At 36.3% G+C, this 18,489-nt stretch overlaps 1 protein-coding gene across 2 annotated transcripts in view; it reads right to left on the minus strand.

Moving 5' to 3' along the window:
- Cacul1 (CDK2-associated, cullin domain 1) overlaps positions 1–18,489 on the minus strand; it is a 76,482-nt gene that overhangs the window by 5,257 nt on the left and 52,736 nt on the right. Inside the window, exons 4-8 of one of the 2 annotated variants that reach the window (XM_005387881.2) lie at positions 16,974–17,069; positions 11,200–11,302; positions 7,168–7,257; positions 3,364–3,439; positions 73–116 (exon numbers count right to left, since the gene is read on the minus strand). In XM_005387881.2, the coding sequence (XP_005387938.1) occupies positions 73–116; positions 3,364–3,439; positions 7,168–7,257; positions 11,200–11,302; positions 16,974–17,069 (409 nt within the window). Of the gene's footprint in view, positions 1–72; positions 117–3,363; positions 3,503–7,167; positions 7,258–11,199; positions 11,303–16,973; positions 17,070–18,489 lie in introns of both variants that reach the window. The other variant, XM_005387880.2, reaches the window with a different exon arrangement.

The raw sequence follows: 18,489 nt of genomic DNA on the forward strand, positions 1-18,489 counted from the left end.
TACAATCCCAGACCATCAGGGGCTACCTAGCACCAAAACCCATCAAAGACAGGAGGAAACATCGTTACTTACTATAAGCCAACTCGTCCCCAGCTCTCTTCCGGGACTGGTCACCTCTAGGGATAACAAAAGCAGAGGCAGTAAACAGAACTGACTAATCTCTTCACACCAAAACAGTAGAAATGAATCAATACAACTGATAGTGAAAGTATAGCAAATATTTCAGTTCTCACTCTATGTGTTTTAAAATAGATACAAGCTGAGTCATTTGTAACCTGAGAATTCTTAGCTAAAGGGTACAGCCTCAGACACAAAGTTATTAAATGAAGGATCATCTGTAAGGACGTTTACACTGAGTTCCAGAAATTACCTCGGACTAAAAGTATGTCTTTAAAGACAAGCCGGAGCTCTGTGATCAACATCCCTAGTGACCTCCACATACCAAGGCAATTTCAAATATGAAATAGGAAAGAAAATGAAAAATCTTCCCCTAAAAGCCCTCCTGAAACCAAACACTCCTAAAGCCGTTGAAAACCGTCAAAGCCTTAATGTGCCTCCTACAAAAAGGAGGAAGAACATGGACCTTTACATGCCTTAACCAGCTCATCTTCAAACACCCACAGAAGTTTTAGTTCCACTTTGCAGGTAAGAAGATAGAGGTTCTGATAAAGCACTAAGCTACCTGTGAATCCTCTCTGTGTCTCTCCAGGTTCTCAGACAACAATCCAGACAAATGACTGCAATGCTAAGTAATGAGTAATAATGACCAGTGCACTAGCTGCTTCTTCCATAGTCTCTTGGCAGCATTTGTATGGTTGCCCTCACCCTTCCTGAAACACTTTTTTTCTCCTTCAGCTTCTGACCTTCCTTTTGCTGCGTTTGCTGTTCCTTTGTTGAGCACTGTTGTTCCTCCCAACACTGTCCTAGGCCATCTACTCTGCAAGTACACTCTTCCTTAGTCTACGGAGTCAAAAGATGACTTGAGAAATGTATCGATTTGATTTTGGACTAAGAATCCATTTCTTAGCCTGACGTGGTGGCACATACCAGTAATCTCAGCACCCTGGGAAGCTGAGGCATAAGGATCCCACGTTCAAGCCCAGCATAGTGACTTAAGGAGACTGTCTCAAAATGAAAAAAAAATTTTTTTAAAGGTTGACGAGGTAACAGTGTGAAGGCCTTGGGTTCAATCCCCTACTAGTACTACCACCAAAAAAAAAAAAAAAACATTTTTACAGAAAGAGCTCCTAGAAATCAAGAAGGAAAAAATGACTAACAGGGAAATGAGCCAAGGACATAAACAGGCAGTTTGCGGGAAAAGACATGCAAACTATGAAAATATGCTCGGCTTTATTTATAATGAGACATGCAAACTAAACCAAATCTAAGTAATTCTTTTTCACATGCTAGACTAAAAAACTGTTCAAGTGTAACAACATACAGTACAAACGAGGCCATGAAGAACAACCACTCTCAAACTCTGCTGGTGGCTATGAGAAATCCTCCATGGAGGACATTTTGGTAATATTAATCAAATTCGGAAGTGCATTTACTCTTGACCCAGCCATCCTATCTCTGAAAGTTTACCTTGTGGATATATACCCAACAGGTATAAATTACAGGCTGTACTAGGTTCTCCACTGAAGCATTCTGTAATATCAAAATTCAAGTGGGCAACTACTGAGGGCTGCTTAAATAAGCTACAATCTATCTAATATACCCATACAATGGAATGTGTGAAAAACGAATAAAAATTAGGACATAGTTTATGTTTCTTGTACCTGTGTGTATGCACACACACACACAAAGGAATGACAAGAAACTAGTAATAATGATTATTTAATGGTAAGTGGGCAGAAGAGAAACAAGTGAAAGTGAACCATATTAACATACTAGCCTTCAAAAATGAACAGGCAAAAATTTTTTTTTTTTTTTTTTTGGTTTTTCTCCGGTACCGGGAACCGAACTCCCTACTTTGCGCTTGCCAGGCAGGCGCTTTGCCGCTGAGCTAAATCCCCAGCCCCCAGGCAAAATTAATATGACATTAAATTATGGCTTCACTCTGTGTATGAAAATAATATCACTCAGCTTCTGCTGGAAATATTACAATTAATGTCAGGAAATACCTGCTTCCTCAACATTAAGAAAAAGGCTAACTATTTACATTCTCACTGAGCATTTCTTCCCTAGCCACAAGAAAAGAGGTCTACAGGCCTATCTACACATCTTCTCGGAGTCTTTACACTGGGAGATGCCAGGCAGGGAGGTAAATGACCAGTGGGTTATTCAGTGCCCCCACTACCCATGAGGATTAGAAAGGGAATAAATGCCAATCCATGCACAAAGAAAGAACAAGAAAAATCACCTTTCTTTCCAACCACTGCTGAAATAGACTTAGTGATCTCAGTCAAGGCTAGGTTTACTGAAATTTAGTTCGGCCTCAGAACCTTAGAAAAAGGAATGTCTACCTTTACCCTAACCAGAGGAGGCAACACCCAACCTACTACTGTGGAGAGAACTATGACCAAAACATCCCAGGTATCTCTCTTTTTTTTAAATAATTTTTCTTTAATGTTAGGAATTCAAATACAAGAAGACAAGTAAAGTCATTTTGCAAATCCACCAGCAGAGTTTGATATTCATAGACTTGCTTGTAATTGTTACACTACAATTCTGGACTTCTACCAATCTAACAGGTAAAAAAGAATTACTCCAAATTGGCTTAGTTTCCATTTTTCTTATTATGAATGAAGATAACCTAAGAGTAAGAAGTATGAAAATATAAGGTACTGCTGTGGCCTTAAATGATCTAGCGTTATAACCAGGTGTTTCGCCACAAGGTCTCACAAACATCTAAAAAATGCACTTTGTAAGATTTTTTGGGATATGGTTACGATGATGAATTGCAAAAATTTTTAAAAATAAGTGAAGTATATACACTAAAAGCAAGGGAGGTACATTTTTTGGACAAGTATAAAAAGATATTCTACTTTTTAATAAGTAGCTAAGAAAAAATGAAATGAAGAATTTAAAAATGTGCTAGCTTATTCATAAAATTTCTACAATGTTTTACCACACATTCAGGACTAATGAGAGAATCAAGTTGAAGAGCTCTTGGCGGCTGCACAATGTAACTGCTCACCAGTGAGAAATCCCTTCTTCAAAACGCACTTGGCAAAGGGCAGCTCCCACAAGCTCAAAGCCAGCTCCAATGCTACCACAGCTGATGACCTCTCCGGGCAGCAGCACCTTGGCCCATGGACAATAACTTTTCCTTCTAAGAACCTTAGCACCTTTCCCTGCCATCCTAAAATGGCCTGAAGAAAGGACATGCTTTGTCACTAAATGAAAAAGACAACTTGCCTTGTGAAACCATTCTGTATAAGTTCTCTTTGAAGTTTCTGGTCTTGAGCAGCATATTCAGAAAGCTCAGATTCCACTGCCGGAGGGAGAATGTTTGGAATAAATTTAGAAAATAGAGTTGGAGCCATCTGAACCCACTCTGTAAGGGAGAAAAAGATGCAACAAGGAAATCATACAGATAAATGGAAAAGAGAAATTTTTCTTTTGCTTAAAGAACAAAAACATATATTAAGCCAAATTTAAAACAGGGGGGAAAAACTACTTCAATCCCATTTTGTTAAAGAAATCCAAAGAAAAATCTCCTTATGGTATGAAACAACTTTTACTTTTTATAGATTTAACAGAATGAATGTAGGGAATTTTTTAATGGATCTTGTTGAAAATTCTAAGTATGAAGAAAACATCAATGGGATTACCAAAGAATTCTGAGTGGAGGGAACTTGGAAAAAAGAGCCTTGCGGGGACTGTCAGTCCTATTAGCCATGAAATAAAACAATATAGTGGTCCAAGAATAGAAAACTAAGACAGTATAATAATAAGCAGACATAAAAAAGGGAAGCAATATAAGAAAAGGAGTAGGAAGGACTGACAATTTAATATATAGGCTGGAGATAACTAATTAGTATATTGAAGATAATCTTTTTTGATCCATCTTAAAAGCACAAAAAATTGAACACATAACAAAGAAAAAATAAGTGGTTATGAAATTATTAAGAAAAATATCAAGATCACCTATATAATAAAAAAGCAAAGAAACCCCAGAAAAATATTTCCACCAGATATAACAAAAATGACTTACTACATAAGTATTTGTACTAATCATAAAACAAGATAAATAAGTAAAAGAGGAATGGATACTTCACACAAAAAAATTAAACAGAATCAAGTAATATTAATACTCAGAAAAATTCAAGCTAGTATAAACATACCCTCCTCATCCTATTTAGTGAACATTAAATATAAATAATGCCCAAGTGTGTTAAGGACAGGATAAAACCAGTATTCCCCTTCCTTGCTGTGGAACTCAATGAGCACCATTATCTCTTTTCCGCTGTTTTAATCTAGCCTTTCCAAAATTCCCCTTTTGTAAGACTTTTTGAGTGTTTATATTAAAAACCATAAACATGTCAATGCTCTTTAAGCCAGTAGGCCCACTTTAAAATTGCAATTTCAGCAAACACTTCTAAATAGGAATGAGTCACATTTGATGCTGCACAGTGCTGGATCAACGGTAAGTACAAACGGGAACTACAACAATATCCAATAGAACAGCTAAAAAGTTCATGACGGCAAATAACCAAGTACTGTAAACGTTACAAGGGCCAAGCTACTCACCCTTGCACAAACACATAGCAAAAGGTTCTCAGTGGGTCTTTCCTACCAACCCAGCTCAAACATGGCTTTAGAATCTTACTGCAGTGCTCTGGGAAACCACTAATTAATAAGTCAGGGTTCCTAGAGACCAAATCCTTCTGCCACTTTATGGAACTTCAGGTAGTCACTAAAGTACTGATCAAGAAACAACAACAAAAAAGTGTGTATAAAAAAGGTAGAGTAAGACTGAGCTTCCAAAGACCAGATGTTAACTTAGCAACAGACTCTCCAAGAATTAGGGCCCAAAAATCTACAGGTAAAAGCATCCCGAGTGATTCAGATGCAGGTGGATGACAAGCAGCACTTATGAAGCCCTGCTGTGCAAGAAACTTTTACATTTAAAATTCAACTTTTAAAATGTTCGAACCTCAATCTGCTACTTGAATACAACTGCCTTAATAAGCCAGGAATATAGCAGATACTGGCAAGACATGTAAATGTCAAAATGTTCAAGAAGATCTCTGAAAATGCCTGTAGCAAAAAGAAGTATGCAGTCAAACTCACCTTCTGAAAAGGACAATTCTCAAGTACAGAATTCTCCTCACAAGCAGTATAAATCCTATTACAAGAACACTAAGCTGTATAAAATAGCATTTAGATAAACATATATCTACAATTTTTTCTACCCATAGTGATTAGTTTTGTTCTGGAACTTTGTTACTCATGATAAAAGCCAGAACTGATAAAGCTACCCACTTGGGAAGCAGAATTTGTCATACTGCACTTGAAAGCCTTCCAACATAAAAGAAGAAAAATATAATCCGTAACCTACACATAAAAACTTCCTAAGCCACTCAACACACTGTAGTAAAATGAAATTCAAAAGGCTAAGAAATTAGAAAAAGAAAAATAATTTACTGGGATACATGCAATAAAATAATTTTGCAACTTTATATAAGCAATTACTTCACACAAGTAATTCCTCTTAAATTGTTTTTTTTTTTTTGTGGTACCAGGGATCGAACTCATAACCTGACGCTTGCTAGGCAGGTGCAGTGCCTAGCAAGTGAGCTATATCCCCGGCCCCCTCTTAAAAATTATAAAGAGAGCTCAAGACCTGATTAAAATTAACAATAGCCATGCATAGTAGCACATGCCTGTAATCCCAGCACTCAGGAGACTGAAGCAAGACTGCCACAAGTTTGAGGCCAGCCTAGACTACATAGTGAGTTCAAGCAGCCTGGACTACACAGTGAGACTCTGTCTCCAAGCAGGCAAGCAAGCAAGCAAGCAAGCAAGCAACAACACATCTGAATCCTCTAGAAGTCATTAATTGGGGCTGGGGATTTAGCTCAGGCACAGCGCCTGCCTGGCAAGCGCGAGGTCATGAGTTCAATTCCCGGTACCAGAAAAAAACGACAAAAAACAAAAATAACAATAGAAGTCATTAATTATTTCAAGTGGCCTGAGAAAGAAGGTATTCTGAACTCAGTCTACCTGATACTAGTATTTCCACTTAACTTCCATTTTAGCAAACTAAATTCTGACATGTCCTTCAAACTAATTCACCAATCAAGCCATCCATTCATTAAAATAAAGTAAACATTAAACATGAATGGAAAACAGTAAGTTAATGTTTGCATGTTCATCATGTTACGAGATGCAGTATTAAGGTCTTTGTATCACATTTCATTTCATTTAATCCTCAAACACAGAAAGGTAATTACCGTCAAAAAGACATCTTTTGCAAAAAAAAAAGAAATCTTTTGCATGTATGACGTAGAACAAGGTTCTACTCTGAGAACTACTACAATCTCTCCTTTGTGGGCATTTTATACCTGACTAGATGACACTCTGACAAGTTGGAGGTTCTTGCTTACGAACAGAGAAATACCTAAAGACACCTGCAAATTTCTTTAAATCTGCAATGTTTTTATTCTAAGACAGATACATTAGCATAATTTATAAACTGTAGCTTTTAATACAATACTTCCTATTCTGCTCTTCTGATAATATATCTTCCCAAAACATCCTTATGAAATGACTAAAACTTTATCAACACTTTTAGATTACTTGCCAGTTAAACAATAGGCCTAAGACGGTCAGAGTTGCCAATGTGTGTGACTGTACATATTTGCAGTATGGAGTAGTGAAGGAGAAACTCCATTAATAACAAAGACAGCTATTAAGATCAAACCCGAGCCTCAATTCTGTCTGAAGTGTATTCTATCATTATTTCTTATATTTCATTTTGCCTCAAAGGAGCTATAAAAGTCAAACTAACTGATTTTCACTAGTACAGAAAGAGTTCCAAGTGAGTTGTGAGTTTACATTTCACACTGATCAATATCTACTCAATTTTTTTACTACAGCAAATCTAAATGCCCCTCGGTCTCATGAGACTCATAAAAAAACCACTGCCCTCTTGAATAAGGCTGTAACATACATAAGCAAGCAAGTCCAAGCCCAACAAAAATGACGGCTTTTTACCTGGTCTGAGAGTATACAGGCCTTTCACGATGTTTGCCATAGTTGAAGGTGTGACCTGAAATGGTGTTGACTGGGCTTCTAGAAGTAAAGCTGAAACAGGAAGACAGTGAAAAAGGTGTCAGGGGTCCTGACTGCCAAGATTTCTCTCGCAACTATTATTTCTCTCAAGGACCAAAGGTAAACAAGTATAAGGAAAATCAGCCCAAGAGGACACATCAAGTTTTATAAACTTCAAGATTAAAAAAAGTACAGTAGCTTAATTCAACAAGTAAATACTTAACAATGGTTGGCTGGAACATTAAGCAAAACGAACCAACTCATGGAGGTTCAGAAAAGAAGTAAATTTTTCTAAAAGCAACAGTGTCTGTGGCACTTAGTAATAGTACTAGCGCTGTATCTGGAAACTAGTGGGTGATAGGAGAGGTCTAAAGCCTTGAGCTTCACTCTAAATTCTGTGTTCTCTACCTCCCCACACATGCCACCACGGAAATTACACACAACCAGTACTAATAAACTCTTGTTGTAAGTAGTAGTTTTCTTCTAAAAATCATTTATTACAGAAACAAGAATCAACAATCCCACTAATCAAGAAGTCAATAAATCATACAGTTTTAAAACTAGAGAACTCTAATAATTCCTAGACCAATCTCTCTCTTTAGGAATCATAATGCTAAAGTCTAGAGGGGTTAAGTACCTTCCCGGGTCCTGCGCTCCTCTGCTCGTTCAAGTGATCCTCAGTGCTACAAGCTTCCCCTGCGGCATCTGTCTTTTATTAATTTACTCTAAAAATTAAAACTAAGATTCCATTTTATTTTACAAGCATGTAAGTATCAAAATGACTGTACCATGGGGCTGACAGAGAACTGGCCTCATCTGCAGTGAGAAGGCACTGTCTTCATGCATAAAGGACACTTCATGAATACTAAGGACCAATTATTTTTCAGCAGAGGATGTTCATTTGCCTTGCTGTACTCCTTTAACACATGACCCCTCATTTTCCTGACATACCTCCCATCAAGAGGTGTGATCTGCGTCCCCTCCCTAAGGAATCTAGGCTCTGTGACTGCTTGCCAAAAGGATTCGGAAAAAGTGAATGTTTCTGGGCCTCAGGATTTAAGAAACTAGTGCATCCATTTCTTGTATCTTGTGACTGTCACTCTTGGAGAAAAACAGGTGACGAACCAAAATAACACACCAAGTTAACAGCCACATACGTCAGCCATTTGGAAAGGTCCAGCCCCTCCCTGCTGAGGCTTATCAGCCAGTGCTGAGCACAGGAGGGATAAACTGCCCACAAGACCCTTCACGAGTTAAAGAGCAAAATAAGAGCGGCTGTTAGAAGCCACTGTGCTCCTGGATGACTTGTCACATGGCAATAACCATAGAATACTAACATTTCCAAATGTATTTGAAGCCAAAAGGAAGCCACTGATCAAATTTTAGAAAAAGCCCAGAAATTGAGTGTAGTTATGTGCTTTCAGAGTATGCAGCTGATAGTAAAATGTGTAACTAGAGACACAACATTAATCCTTAATTGCAGTGTTATTCTGTTTAAATTAATTTTAATCTCTCTTTGCCTTAGTTTCTGTGGTAATAACTGTACCTATCCTACAGGTCTAGGAGAATTAAGTAAGTTAATATTGGTAAAGTATCTCAAACAGGCCCTACTACATATAAGCAGTATGTGGGTGTTTTCAAAAATCTTTTTGATGACTACTGATATAACACTGTTAAACGTTTATAGAGTCCCTTGTTCTGGAGCCCAAACCAGTATGACCTGTGGTCACTTTTAGTATCTCTTACTGTAACCCCAATGCCTAGTAACTGTCCAGTAAATATGTCGTAACTTCAGTTGTATCCAATTTATAAAAGCTTAAAGTCGTTTTCAGTTTATTTGGAAAAGGTCTATCTACCTTTAAGTGTCATTTGTATTGAAAACCAGATTATATGATAAATGAAAGAAGTAATTTGTTAATCCTTTTTCTCTCGCCACATCAGTATTTTATTCTGTTTTGAATATTCTCTTCTATATTTGAATATTCTCTTCCCAATAAAATTCACTTCCAAATTACTAACTAGTTTAAAAACACATTTATAAAGAAAATAAGTTTTCTATCTGATGGTAGCATTTCTCCATTGAATTTTTAACAAAGAAGAAAGTACAGTATATTTTGCAATAAAAGCAAAGACAATGTCAGCAACAGGAAATGGCTATAACTAACAGCTACATTATCTCATGAGATAATATTCAAAGATATTTGTAAACATCTGTGTAGCCTTAAAAATATATACGCAAGATTCTGGGTCTCCCAATCCAAAAATGGGCATCTGAGATGAACACACACTTCTCTCATAAATAAGTACAAATGGCAAATAAGTGTATGAAAAAATGTTCAATATCATTAGTCATTCAAGAAATGCAAAGTAATACAACACTGAGATTCCCTCTCACCCCAGAAAGAATAGCTATCATCAAGAAGTCAACCAATAACAAATGCTGGAGAGGTTATAGGAGAAAAGGAGCCCTTCTCTCCACTATTGGTGGGAGGGCAGACTGGTACAACCGCTATGGAAATCCCTGTGGAGAGTCCTCAAAAAAACAAGGATTAGAGGTCCCATTCAACCCAACTATTCCCCTTCTGGGTATTTTTCCAGAAGAACTGACAACATCATGCCACAGCGATACCTGCGCACTAGTGTTTATAGCAGCACAACGTGTCATAGCTAAATCTTGGAAACAACCCAAATGCCCATCAACTGAGGAATGGATAAAACAGATGGGGTATTTTTATACAATGGAGTATTACTCAGCTAAAAAAAGAGCAACTCTAGGCTTTTACAGGTAAGTGGACGCAACTAGAGACCATACTCGTAAGTGAAATAAATCGTTCTCACATATGTAAACATTGCATTGTCTCCCTAGTGTAAGAATCTGAAAGAGAATCAGAAAGGTACAATAGATACTATGAAAGGGAAAGAAACTGCTCAAAGGGAAGGAACAACTGGGATGAGAGAAAGGAGAAAAAAAGAAAAGGAAGGGAAAAAAATATATATGTATATACACAGAATAGCTGGTTAATTGTACTGCTGATTTCTACTGTCTACTGAAAGGAATAGTCAACTGTTAAATTTTTTTCTGACCAATTTTGCATGCTTATATCTGGTAATCTGAACAACTAATCCGAAAACAACGATATGCAATATAACAATCCTTGTTGAATCCTATCATCTTGTTTAGTGAAATTCTGTAACTTTCTAAATTTTTTATTATTTTTTATTCTCTTTAAAATAAAGATTCTGAGTCTCTCTTTTAGATTATGGGATTCCTTGGGAACATAATAATAAAACATGTATTCCCTTCATCTAGACTTTTATCTGAAAACTCTGCTTTTCTAAAATAAACTGGCCCAATGTTTAACAACTCCATCTCTTAATTTACAATAAAAAATGGAAAAAATAGTTAATGATCAAGCTTAGGAAAATTCTTTTGTAAGTTCAGGTAGAGGTTTATTATCATAGCAGCTAATTGTGTTTAACAGGAAAACAACAAAATACATACTGCAAATTCTAGTATGTACCAATTCTTTTTAAATGCTTTGATACGTATATCTATACCTCATAGGATACGAGCTTTTAAACAGTACGGAGACATTAAGCCTGGGGCTTCCTATAGACATATTCTTTTAGGAAAGGCAGCATGAGGTGCCACCCACTGAGAGAGGCCGACAACCTAGGAATGGAGAGAGAAGAAAAACTAACCGGACATTGCCCTGTGTAATCATCTGCAAGGCCATGTTAAATATGTTGTAAGTCCTAATTCACAGAAGAGAGAACACCACAAGAGGCTAAGAAGCTCACCTAACACCTTCTACTCATGAATTCCCCCTTGTGTCTCTCCCTATAAAGGCTTCAACACTTCCTGATACCCAGTTCAGAAAATGTCAACACTGGGGTTTGTATGACAGTGCTGGGGGTGCTTTGCCAGTAGCGGCCTCTCACCTCCACAGTAAGCTGAATTACTGAATTACTTACGCATTAGGCTGTAAATGTGCTTTTCTGCAACATGTTCCGTAAACAGCTTAATAAGGTCATCTTTTAAATCTCTGTTAAGCTTGGTTTCGATGTAAAACTTATTCTGAAAAAGAAAATTTTTTAATGCATGGATTAGAGAAAATGATTAGTTTCATGAATGGAAACACTAAACATCATTTTAGGAAATAACGCATGAAAGTCACTGATTAAAAATACAGACCAGCATCAAACAACAAGTGTCCTAGTACACGTCTTTCTGGCACAAGATTGCAAGAACAAGATTAAGTGCTATGAGCTGTAACTTCACGTTGCTGTAGAGACACTACAGAACCACATTGTGTGACATGCTTTTTAAAAATCTTAATCAGGTAAAATAACAACCATTGATAATTTCCTACCACTTTGTCTGTAATTCAGTAAGTTCGCCTATTACTATGTTATCCTTCTTTTACTCTTTAAAATAAAAAACAAAAACAACAACAACAACAAAAATCTTAGAGGTGGTGGTGCTGAAGTAGAAGGATCTCAAGTTCAAGCTCAAAATAAAAAATGAAACACGGGTCAGGGATAGAGCTCAGTGGGGAGGTACTGGGTTCAATAACCAGGACCAGGGAGAAATATCCTGCATCATCATCTAAACACAACACCAGGAGAAAGACACCCCTCTCATGAGCTACATGAAAAGCAGGCAGTAAACACGCAATGCTGACCCTACCACACATTCCACTTCAGGAATCAGCCTGTCATTCCACTCTTGGTGTTCCACAGAGACCATCTGTGCTTCAGAGGCAGAGAGCAAATATGGCTTAAAGCAGACCGAGAAAAGGCCAGGACTCAGGGGAAAGTTCTCTAGTCATCCTATGAACCACAGGGGATCTATAAGTGGTGGGCAGCAAGATACAGAAAAGAGCACTGATTCAAACACCACTGGAGATTGCGTCTTTCCGTAGTTCTACTGCAGGGCACAACACTTTTCCTTATTTGCTTAAATCACTTTGAATCCAGTTTTCTGCCTGCTGCAGCCGAAGTATCCTGACCAGCATGACTAGCAAGCCAAAAATGATCAAATCTGTTTAGGTATGAATATTAACTCAATGCCTAAAAGCAGAAAACACAGAGATGAATGTTGACAAGTTACTGATTCTCTCATAATAGTTTTTTCTATCTTTAAAATATTTAATTAGATCCAATATGGTTAAAAAACACAAACACACACAAAGGGTATGCAGTGAAGTCTCCCCTTGCAGGTCCTCTGTCCTCTTCCCAGAGGTTCCAGTCTACACTGGGAAAAGCACTGTACATTCTTTCTAAAATGTTCCTTATACATGTGTACTTTTTTTTACTAAAAAAAGACAGCCCTTGCTAAGGAGAAAATACTACACACTATCTATACTTCATCTATCACCCTCAAGTTGCATTCCATACAACTTTTCTCTAAAAGAACAGACATATCATTATTTTTAACTATGTATTTCTCTTTCCCATTTATTAGTCCCAATTGCTTTGCCAGTCTGTCCTATTAAAAATACTGCGTAATTCTTACACGTCTAGTATTTTTACATGCTTATGAGTTTATTTGTATTCCTAGATATAATTCCTCAATCTTTCAAAGAGACTTCCAATTATTATTTCTACCAAAAGTGTGAACTTATTTCCCTTTGGACTCACCAGAACTATTATCAGACCTTTTCAATTTCACTAAAAGTGTTTTTAAAAAGTTGCTTTGTTTGAATTTGCCATTCTTTAATTAGGGTATTGGATATAGTATTGTATTTATATTTCAGTTTAGTATCTATCCATATTCTTTTGTCTATTTTTCAATAGAAAAACAGGTTGTTCATCTTTTTCTAATTAATTCATGAAAACTGATTCTTTATTAAAGAAATAAATTTTTGTCTCATGTTTCACAAAGTTAGTGCTATTTTTCCCCACCTACGTTTTGCTCATGGTATTTTACTACACTAACATTTTTAAACTTTATAGTATCATAGTCTAGTATTTTCCCTCATGACTGGTAGGTCTGGGTCTGACTTAGAAAGACCTTTTCTCATCCCAAGGCTGCCCATTCCTTCTAGTTCCCTAATATTTTATTTTTAAACTTATTCCATTTAGAATTTGTTATAAAGAATACAGCCATTATCAGACTCCTCTACTCTCTAAAATGACTATCAATTGTCTCAACACCAGCTAAGGAACAATTTAAGCCTTCCTTATTGATCTAGAATGTCTTTTTTCTTTATCAAAAATGCCATGTCCTTTCTTCTTCATTAAAATGCCACTTCAGTGTTTTCTGGTTTCCACTGTCTCGATCTATCTATCCCTGAGCCAATGACAAACCTTTTAATTACTGCAACCTTCTCATTCCGTTCAATACTGGTGAGGGACTGTCACCTTTTATCTGTCATTATAGTACCTTTCATAACTACTAGTTTCGTTCTTTTCTCATATGAATTTTATCAAGTGTGCCAAATTTCTTTTCTAAGAAATTGTTTCCCCTAGAAGTAATATATGGTGAAAGTTTATTTTAAATTAATTTTTTAAAAATCAATTATCTAGCTACTTTCATAAATGAAATTTTTAAATCAAAATTTAGAACAAAATTGATTTGACACTTGTCATTTATATACAAGAATACAAGATAAAATAACTTTTATTGCTGAAAGAAAATTCTCTGCATTTATAGCGTTTTTCTCTGCTGGTGTATCGTACTGTCAGCATTTAAGGCTTTAAAGTACAGCTCTTAATGTGCACTTCCACTTCCTACTCTTCTGGAAGTAAGCAGAGTCCCTGAAACAGAAACAGTACGAAATCTTCTCAAGTACTCAGCAACTCAAGCTATTTCACCTGTTTAAGTAACAAGACATTCAACTTTTATAGGACAATGTTAAGTTCTAACATCCTAAATAAGAATACAAAATATCTTTATTTGATCTCTGTGTCCTTCAACAAGAATACTTCTGGTAATTTAAGGTCTTAGACACAATTTATTTTCTAGTTTAATGACACTCTCTTCCTCTCTCTCCCTCTCTCTCTCTCTATACATATATGCCTGTTATTTTTACAAAATATTGAGTTTCAATGTGGTATTTTCACATATGTATATAACATACTGTGATCACATTAATCCTCCCATTACCCTCTCTTGTACCTCCTCCTCCTTGCCCCTCTTCCCTTCTGCTCATCTAATAACTGTCTCTGTTCTTTCATGCCATTTCCTTTCTTAGATTCTACATACCAGGGAAAACATCTGATACTTGTTTTTCTGAGTCCGGCTTATTTCACTTAACATGAAGATCTCCAGTTTCATCTACTTCCCTATAAATGGCACGTTTTCTTCATCTGTTCATCTGTTAATGGGCACCTAGGCTGGTTGCATACTTTGTGCTAGAATAAACACGAACATGTAGGTTTCTCTAGTGTGTTAAATGTAATTCTTTTGGGTATACCCCAAGGAGTGCTATAGCTACACCATAGGCTAGTTCTACTTTCAGTTTTTTGAGAAACCTCCATACTAATTTCCATACTGGCTAAACTAATTTATACTCCCACAACAGTGCAGAAGGTTTGTTTTGCTTATATTATTGCCAGCATTTATTATTATATATTCTTGATGATATCCATTCTGTCTAGGGTAGTGTGGAATCTCAATGTAGTTTTGATTTGCATTTGCCTAATGGCTAAAGATATTCATATACTTACTGGCCATCTGTCAAGTATCTGTTAGTTTCTTCAAATAGTCACACGGACTTTTAGCAAAGATAATGTTGATAAAACTTTTAAAACTTTGTCACCTATTTCTGTGACTACAAAGGACATTTTGCTGATTATGTCCCTAACAGGTTAAGATTTCAAATCATTCTTTCATATACTTTTCCAACAAACAAAAACCAAAGATTAAAAAAATTTTACCTTCTGGGAAGAATAATTTATTTTTGTTTATTTGTTTGTTTTCTGGCACCAGGAATCAAACTCAGAACCTCGCATTTGCCACACAGGTGCTGTGCCACTGAGCTATATCCTCAGCTCTGGACGAAATAACCAATTTTTTCCAATAACCAGAAACCAAGTGACGTGTTCTATATGAAAAACTGTAGTAATTTAAGAACCCCTCACTGAATTTTGCCAGGTGGAAGGTAACCCTGCAGTGTACTTTTCCATGACACAGGTCTCCCAAACGCCACCTAAAATTTTAACAGAGCAACAGTGGCACTAGAGAAGTGGGAATCATTTTTCTCCCGTACTCAATCTAATTTCTTATAAATTAGGTATTCATGTGTTAAAGTCATGATAAATCCAAGATATGATAATTTAATTTAATTTTGTTTCCCTAACCTACCGAGCCAATATGCTCACTGGAAATGTCATTCAAATGGCGGACACAGAAACGAATAACCCAATCATCTACCCTTAACTCCTTTATCCACAAAGAGGCCCCAGGCCCTGTGCTTCAGCTCCCCTTCCATTCATTTTTGATACTGAAAACTTGAAAAAAGTGAAAATAAGGGGCCGGCTAGAATGGAAATGAAGTATTTGCTCAATTGGTGAAAGGTATTTACCTAACATATCCAGTGATAAATAATCTATGAGAGGATTTCACCAAATGATACAACAGGGCTACCTCCAGGCTTCCTGACCCTGAGAATTGATGTGGCTAACCCAGGTGCACTTAATTCTAGTATTATTAATAATATTTTGACTAGTGTCACAATTCACAAAGGTGTTCTAGCAACTAAACCAAAATCAAAGCTATCAATTTTTTTCTAAGACAAATCTTGGTTAAAAAAAAGGTAAAACCAAGTTTCTTCTGCATTATATTGACTGTAAAACTCTGATTAACTTTTGCAATTGTTATCGGTACCTAAAGAATTCTATGTGTAAATATAAATAAGAATTATTAGTTTAAATCAAAATCATAAAGTACAGTAAGATCTTTTGGAACATGACTTCTAAATTAGAGGTAGTTCTGTTTTCTGTTTTTTAATATAAAGTATGTTTTATGAAGAATGATCATTTTTAAGATTGGTATTCTACATACAATAGTGTATATGCTACAGAAGGTAGAATCAACCAAACATCTAGTTGTCTAATCTAAAAAACAAAGAGTTAGAATAATGGCTTCTAGGGGTCCCTCCATTCAGTAAGAACACTAAACATTAAGATTCCACAATTTTATATATTTAAAAGGGGGAGAAAGAAAACTAATCAACAAGTTATAGCCTACAAATTATACTCATAGCATAACTCTACAAATAAAAGAGATCATAAGACTAGAATTAATATTTTAGTGCTTTACTTTTTACAGGATGTCTCATTTGGCACTTACCACATATATTTTTGTTTGCCTTAACTCTCTTCGTTTTAAGGAAATCTTATACAGTAAATCCTCAACTTACAAACAAGTTCCATTCTAGGAAAATGTTGATAAACTGATTACTTCATAATCCCACAAAGTGTGTCTTATACAGTACACCTGTGAAAGTTTTCAACTTGAACGTTTGGAACCCAGGGACTGTATGTTTTTATTTTTCCAGGACCAAGCACAGTGCCTTCCACATGACAGAAATAAAAGCTCATTGTGTGAATGCTGACCATTAATTCAGCAATTGTTACTTACAGAATTTCAAATCAGTAAAAGGGAAAAATAGTTGGCATCAGCTATAAAACACAACCAAAGTTCATTTCTACTTCTAAAAATTACACAAAATACAGTAAAAGAAAAACAGAATACGTTTAACTCTGCATCTTTTTGAAAGTAGGAAACAGCTTGAACTTACCATATATATGAAAAGAGGCACAATGCTCTGCAATGCTCCCATATATTGTCCAAGAGCTATATTAAATCTTTCAATATAGAGATCCGGAGGGCTGGCCTGTGAAAGAGAAGATAAATGTGATCATTTTGGGAAACCAGGTTGAAGTCCTTCCACCATAATCTGAAATGCAAATAGACTTAGAAAGAATAAATTTATACTGAGATTCACAATAAAGAAAAGAAGATGCATTTATACATTTAAGTTAGGACTTCTGTCTTGTTCCAAAGCCTGCTATATAAAGCTGAGCTTTGGTTTAGTCATTTTTAAAATATGTATAGCCTCAACATGTTAATTAAAAGGTTTGTTCTCTTTGTGAGTAAAAGAAATGAAGACAAGAAAAATTGTAAATTATCACTGAATTATGTAGATATCTACAGGAACCAAACTACTGGAGACCAGAATGGGGGAAAGGAGGAATTTAACAAAGTGGAACAGGCACAACATACTTTTAGAGTAGTTAGTTGGATTTTGTGATTACCTTAGGCACAGTAATATTCAGAGTTCTGTGCTAACTGGGTTGTAAAAAGCTTCTGTGGTTCTTCTGTGTAAAAAGCTTCTTTCTAACTATAAATATTAGTTAGAAAGCAGGAACTAAAATGATCCATGTATCTGCAAAGTAGTATGATGTAATCCATGCCTATTTAACTCACTGTTACAAATGCCAAGTCACAAAACCATCTCACTTCCAACTTCATCATGCTACCGAATGAACTGTATGTCCTTTCAAAATTAACAAATGTATTTTGAAGCCCCAGTGCAGCTCTATTTGAGATAAAGAAGTATTTGAGTCTACACAGGGTCCTAAGAATGGAGCCCCAGTCCTATGGGATTAGCGACTTCATACAGAGAAACCTTGAGCTCGCTCACCCCACCCCCAAACATGGCTCAGAGGAAATTTATGTGAAGGCTTCGGTGAGAAGGCTGTCAGTCACAAGCCAGGAGAGCCCTCGCCAGGAACTGAACCGGCTAGCACCTTGATCTTGGCACTGCCAGCCTCTAGGACTGTAAAAAGCAAACTTCTGTTGTTTAAATCACCCAGTCTGCGGTATTTTGCTGTGGCAGCCCAAGCAACACCATGTTTTATACATTCTCTAAAATTTTAATATTAAATCTGAATGACACAGCACATTCGCCTAAGATTACAGCATTAACAAATATCATCCAGGTCTTCCAACTAAGAATTCATTCCTGAGCTAGGGTATTGGCCATAGCTGAAACATCATGCAAACAAAACAGAATCTACACAAAGTCTAACCTGTGGTAGTCTTGTAACTTGACAACCGAATTTTACAAAGTCATAATTTCAAACAAGGATAGTGAAGAAATGTCACACTAAAGGGCTGCTAAATATTAAATTTAAAAATATAAAATTATAAAGCATGGCTAGGGCCAGGAGACACAGCTCAGCAGCACAGTGCCTGCCTGGCAAATACGAGATCATGAGTTTGATTCCTGGTACCAAAAAAAAAAAAAAAAA

This window comes from Chinchilla lanigera, unplaced genomic scaffold, assembly GCF_000276665.1.
Source record: "Chinchilla lanigera isolate Chin_1 unplaced genomic scaffold, ChiLan1.0 scaffold00030, whole genome shotgun sequence".
Lineage (NCBI taxonomy): Eukaryota > Metazoa > Chordata > Mammalia > Rodentia > Chinchillidae > Chinchilla > Chinchilla lanigera.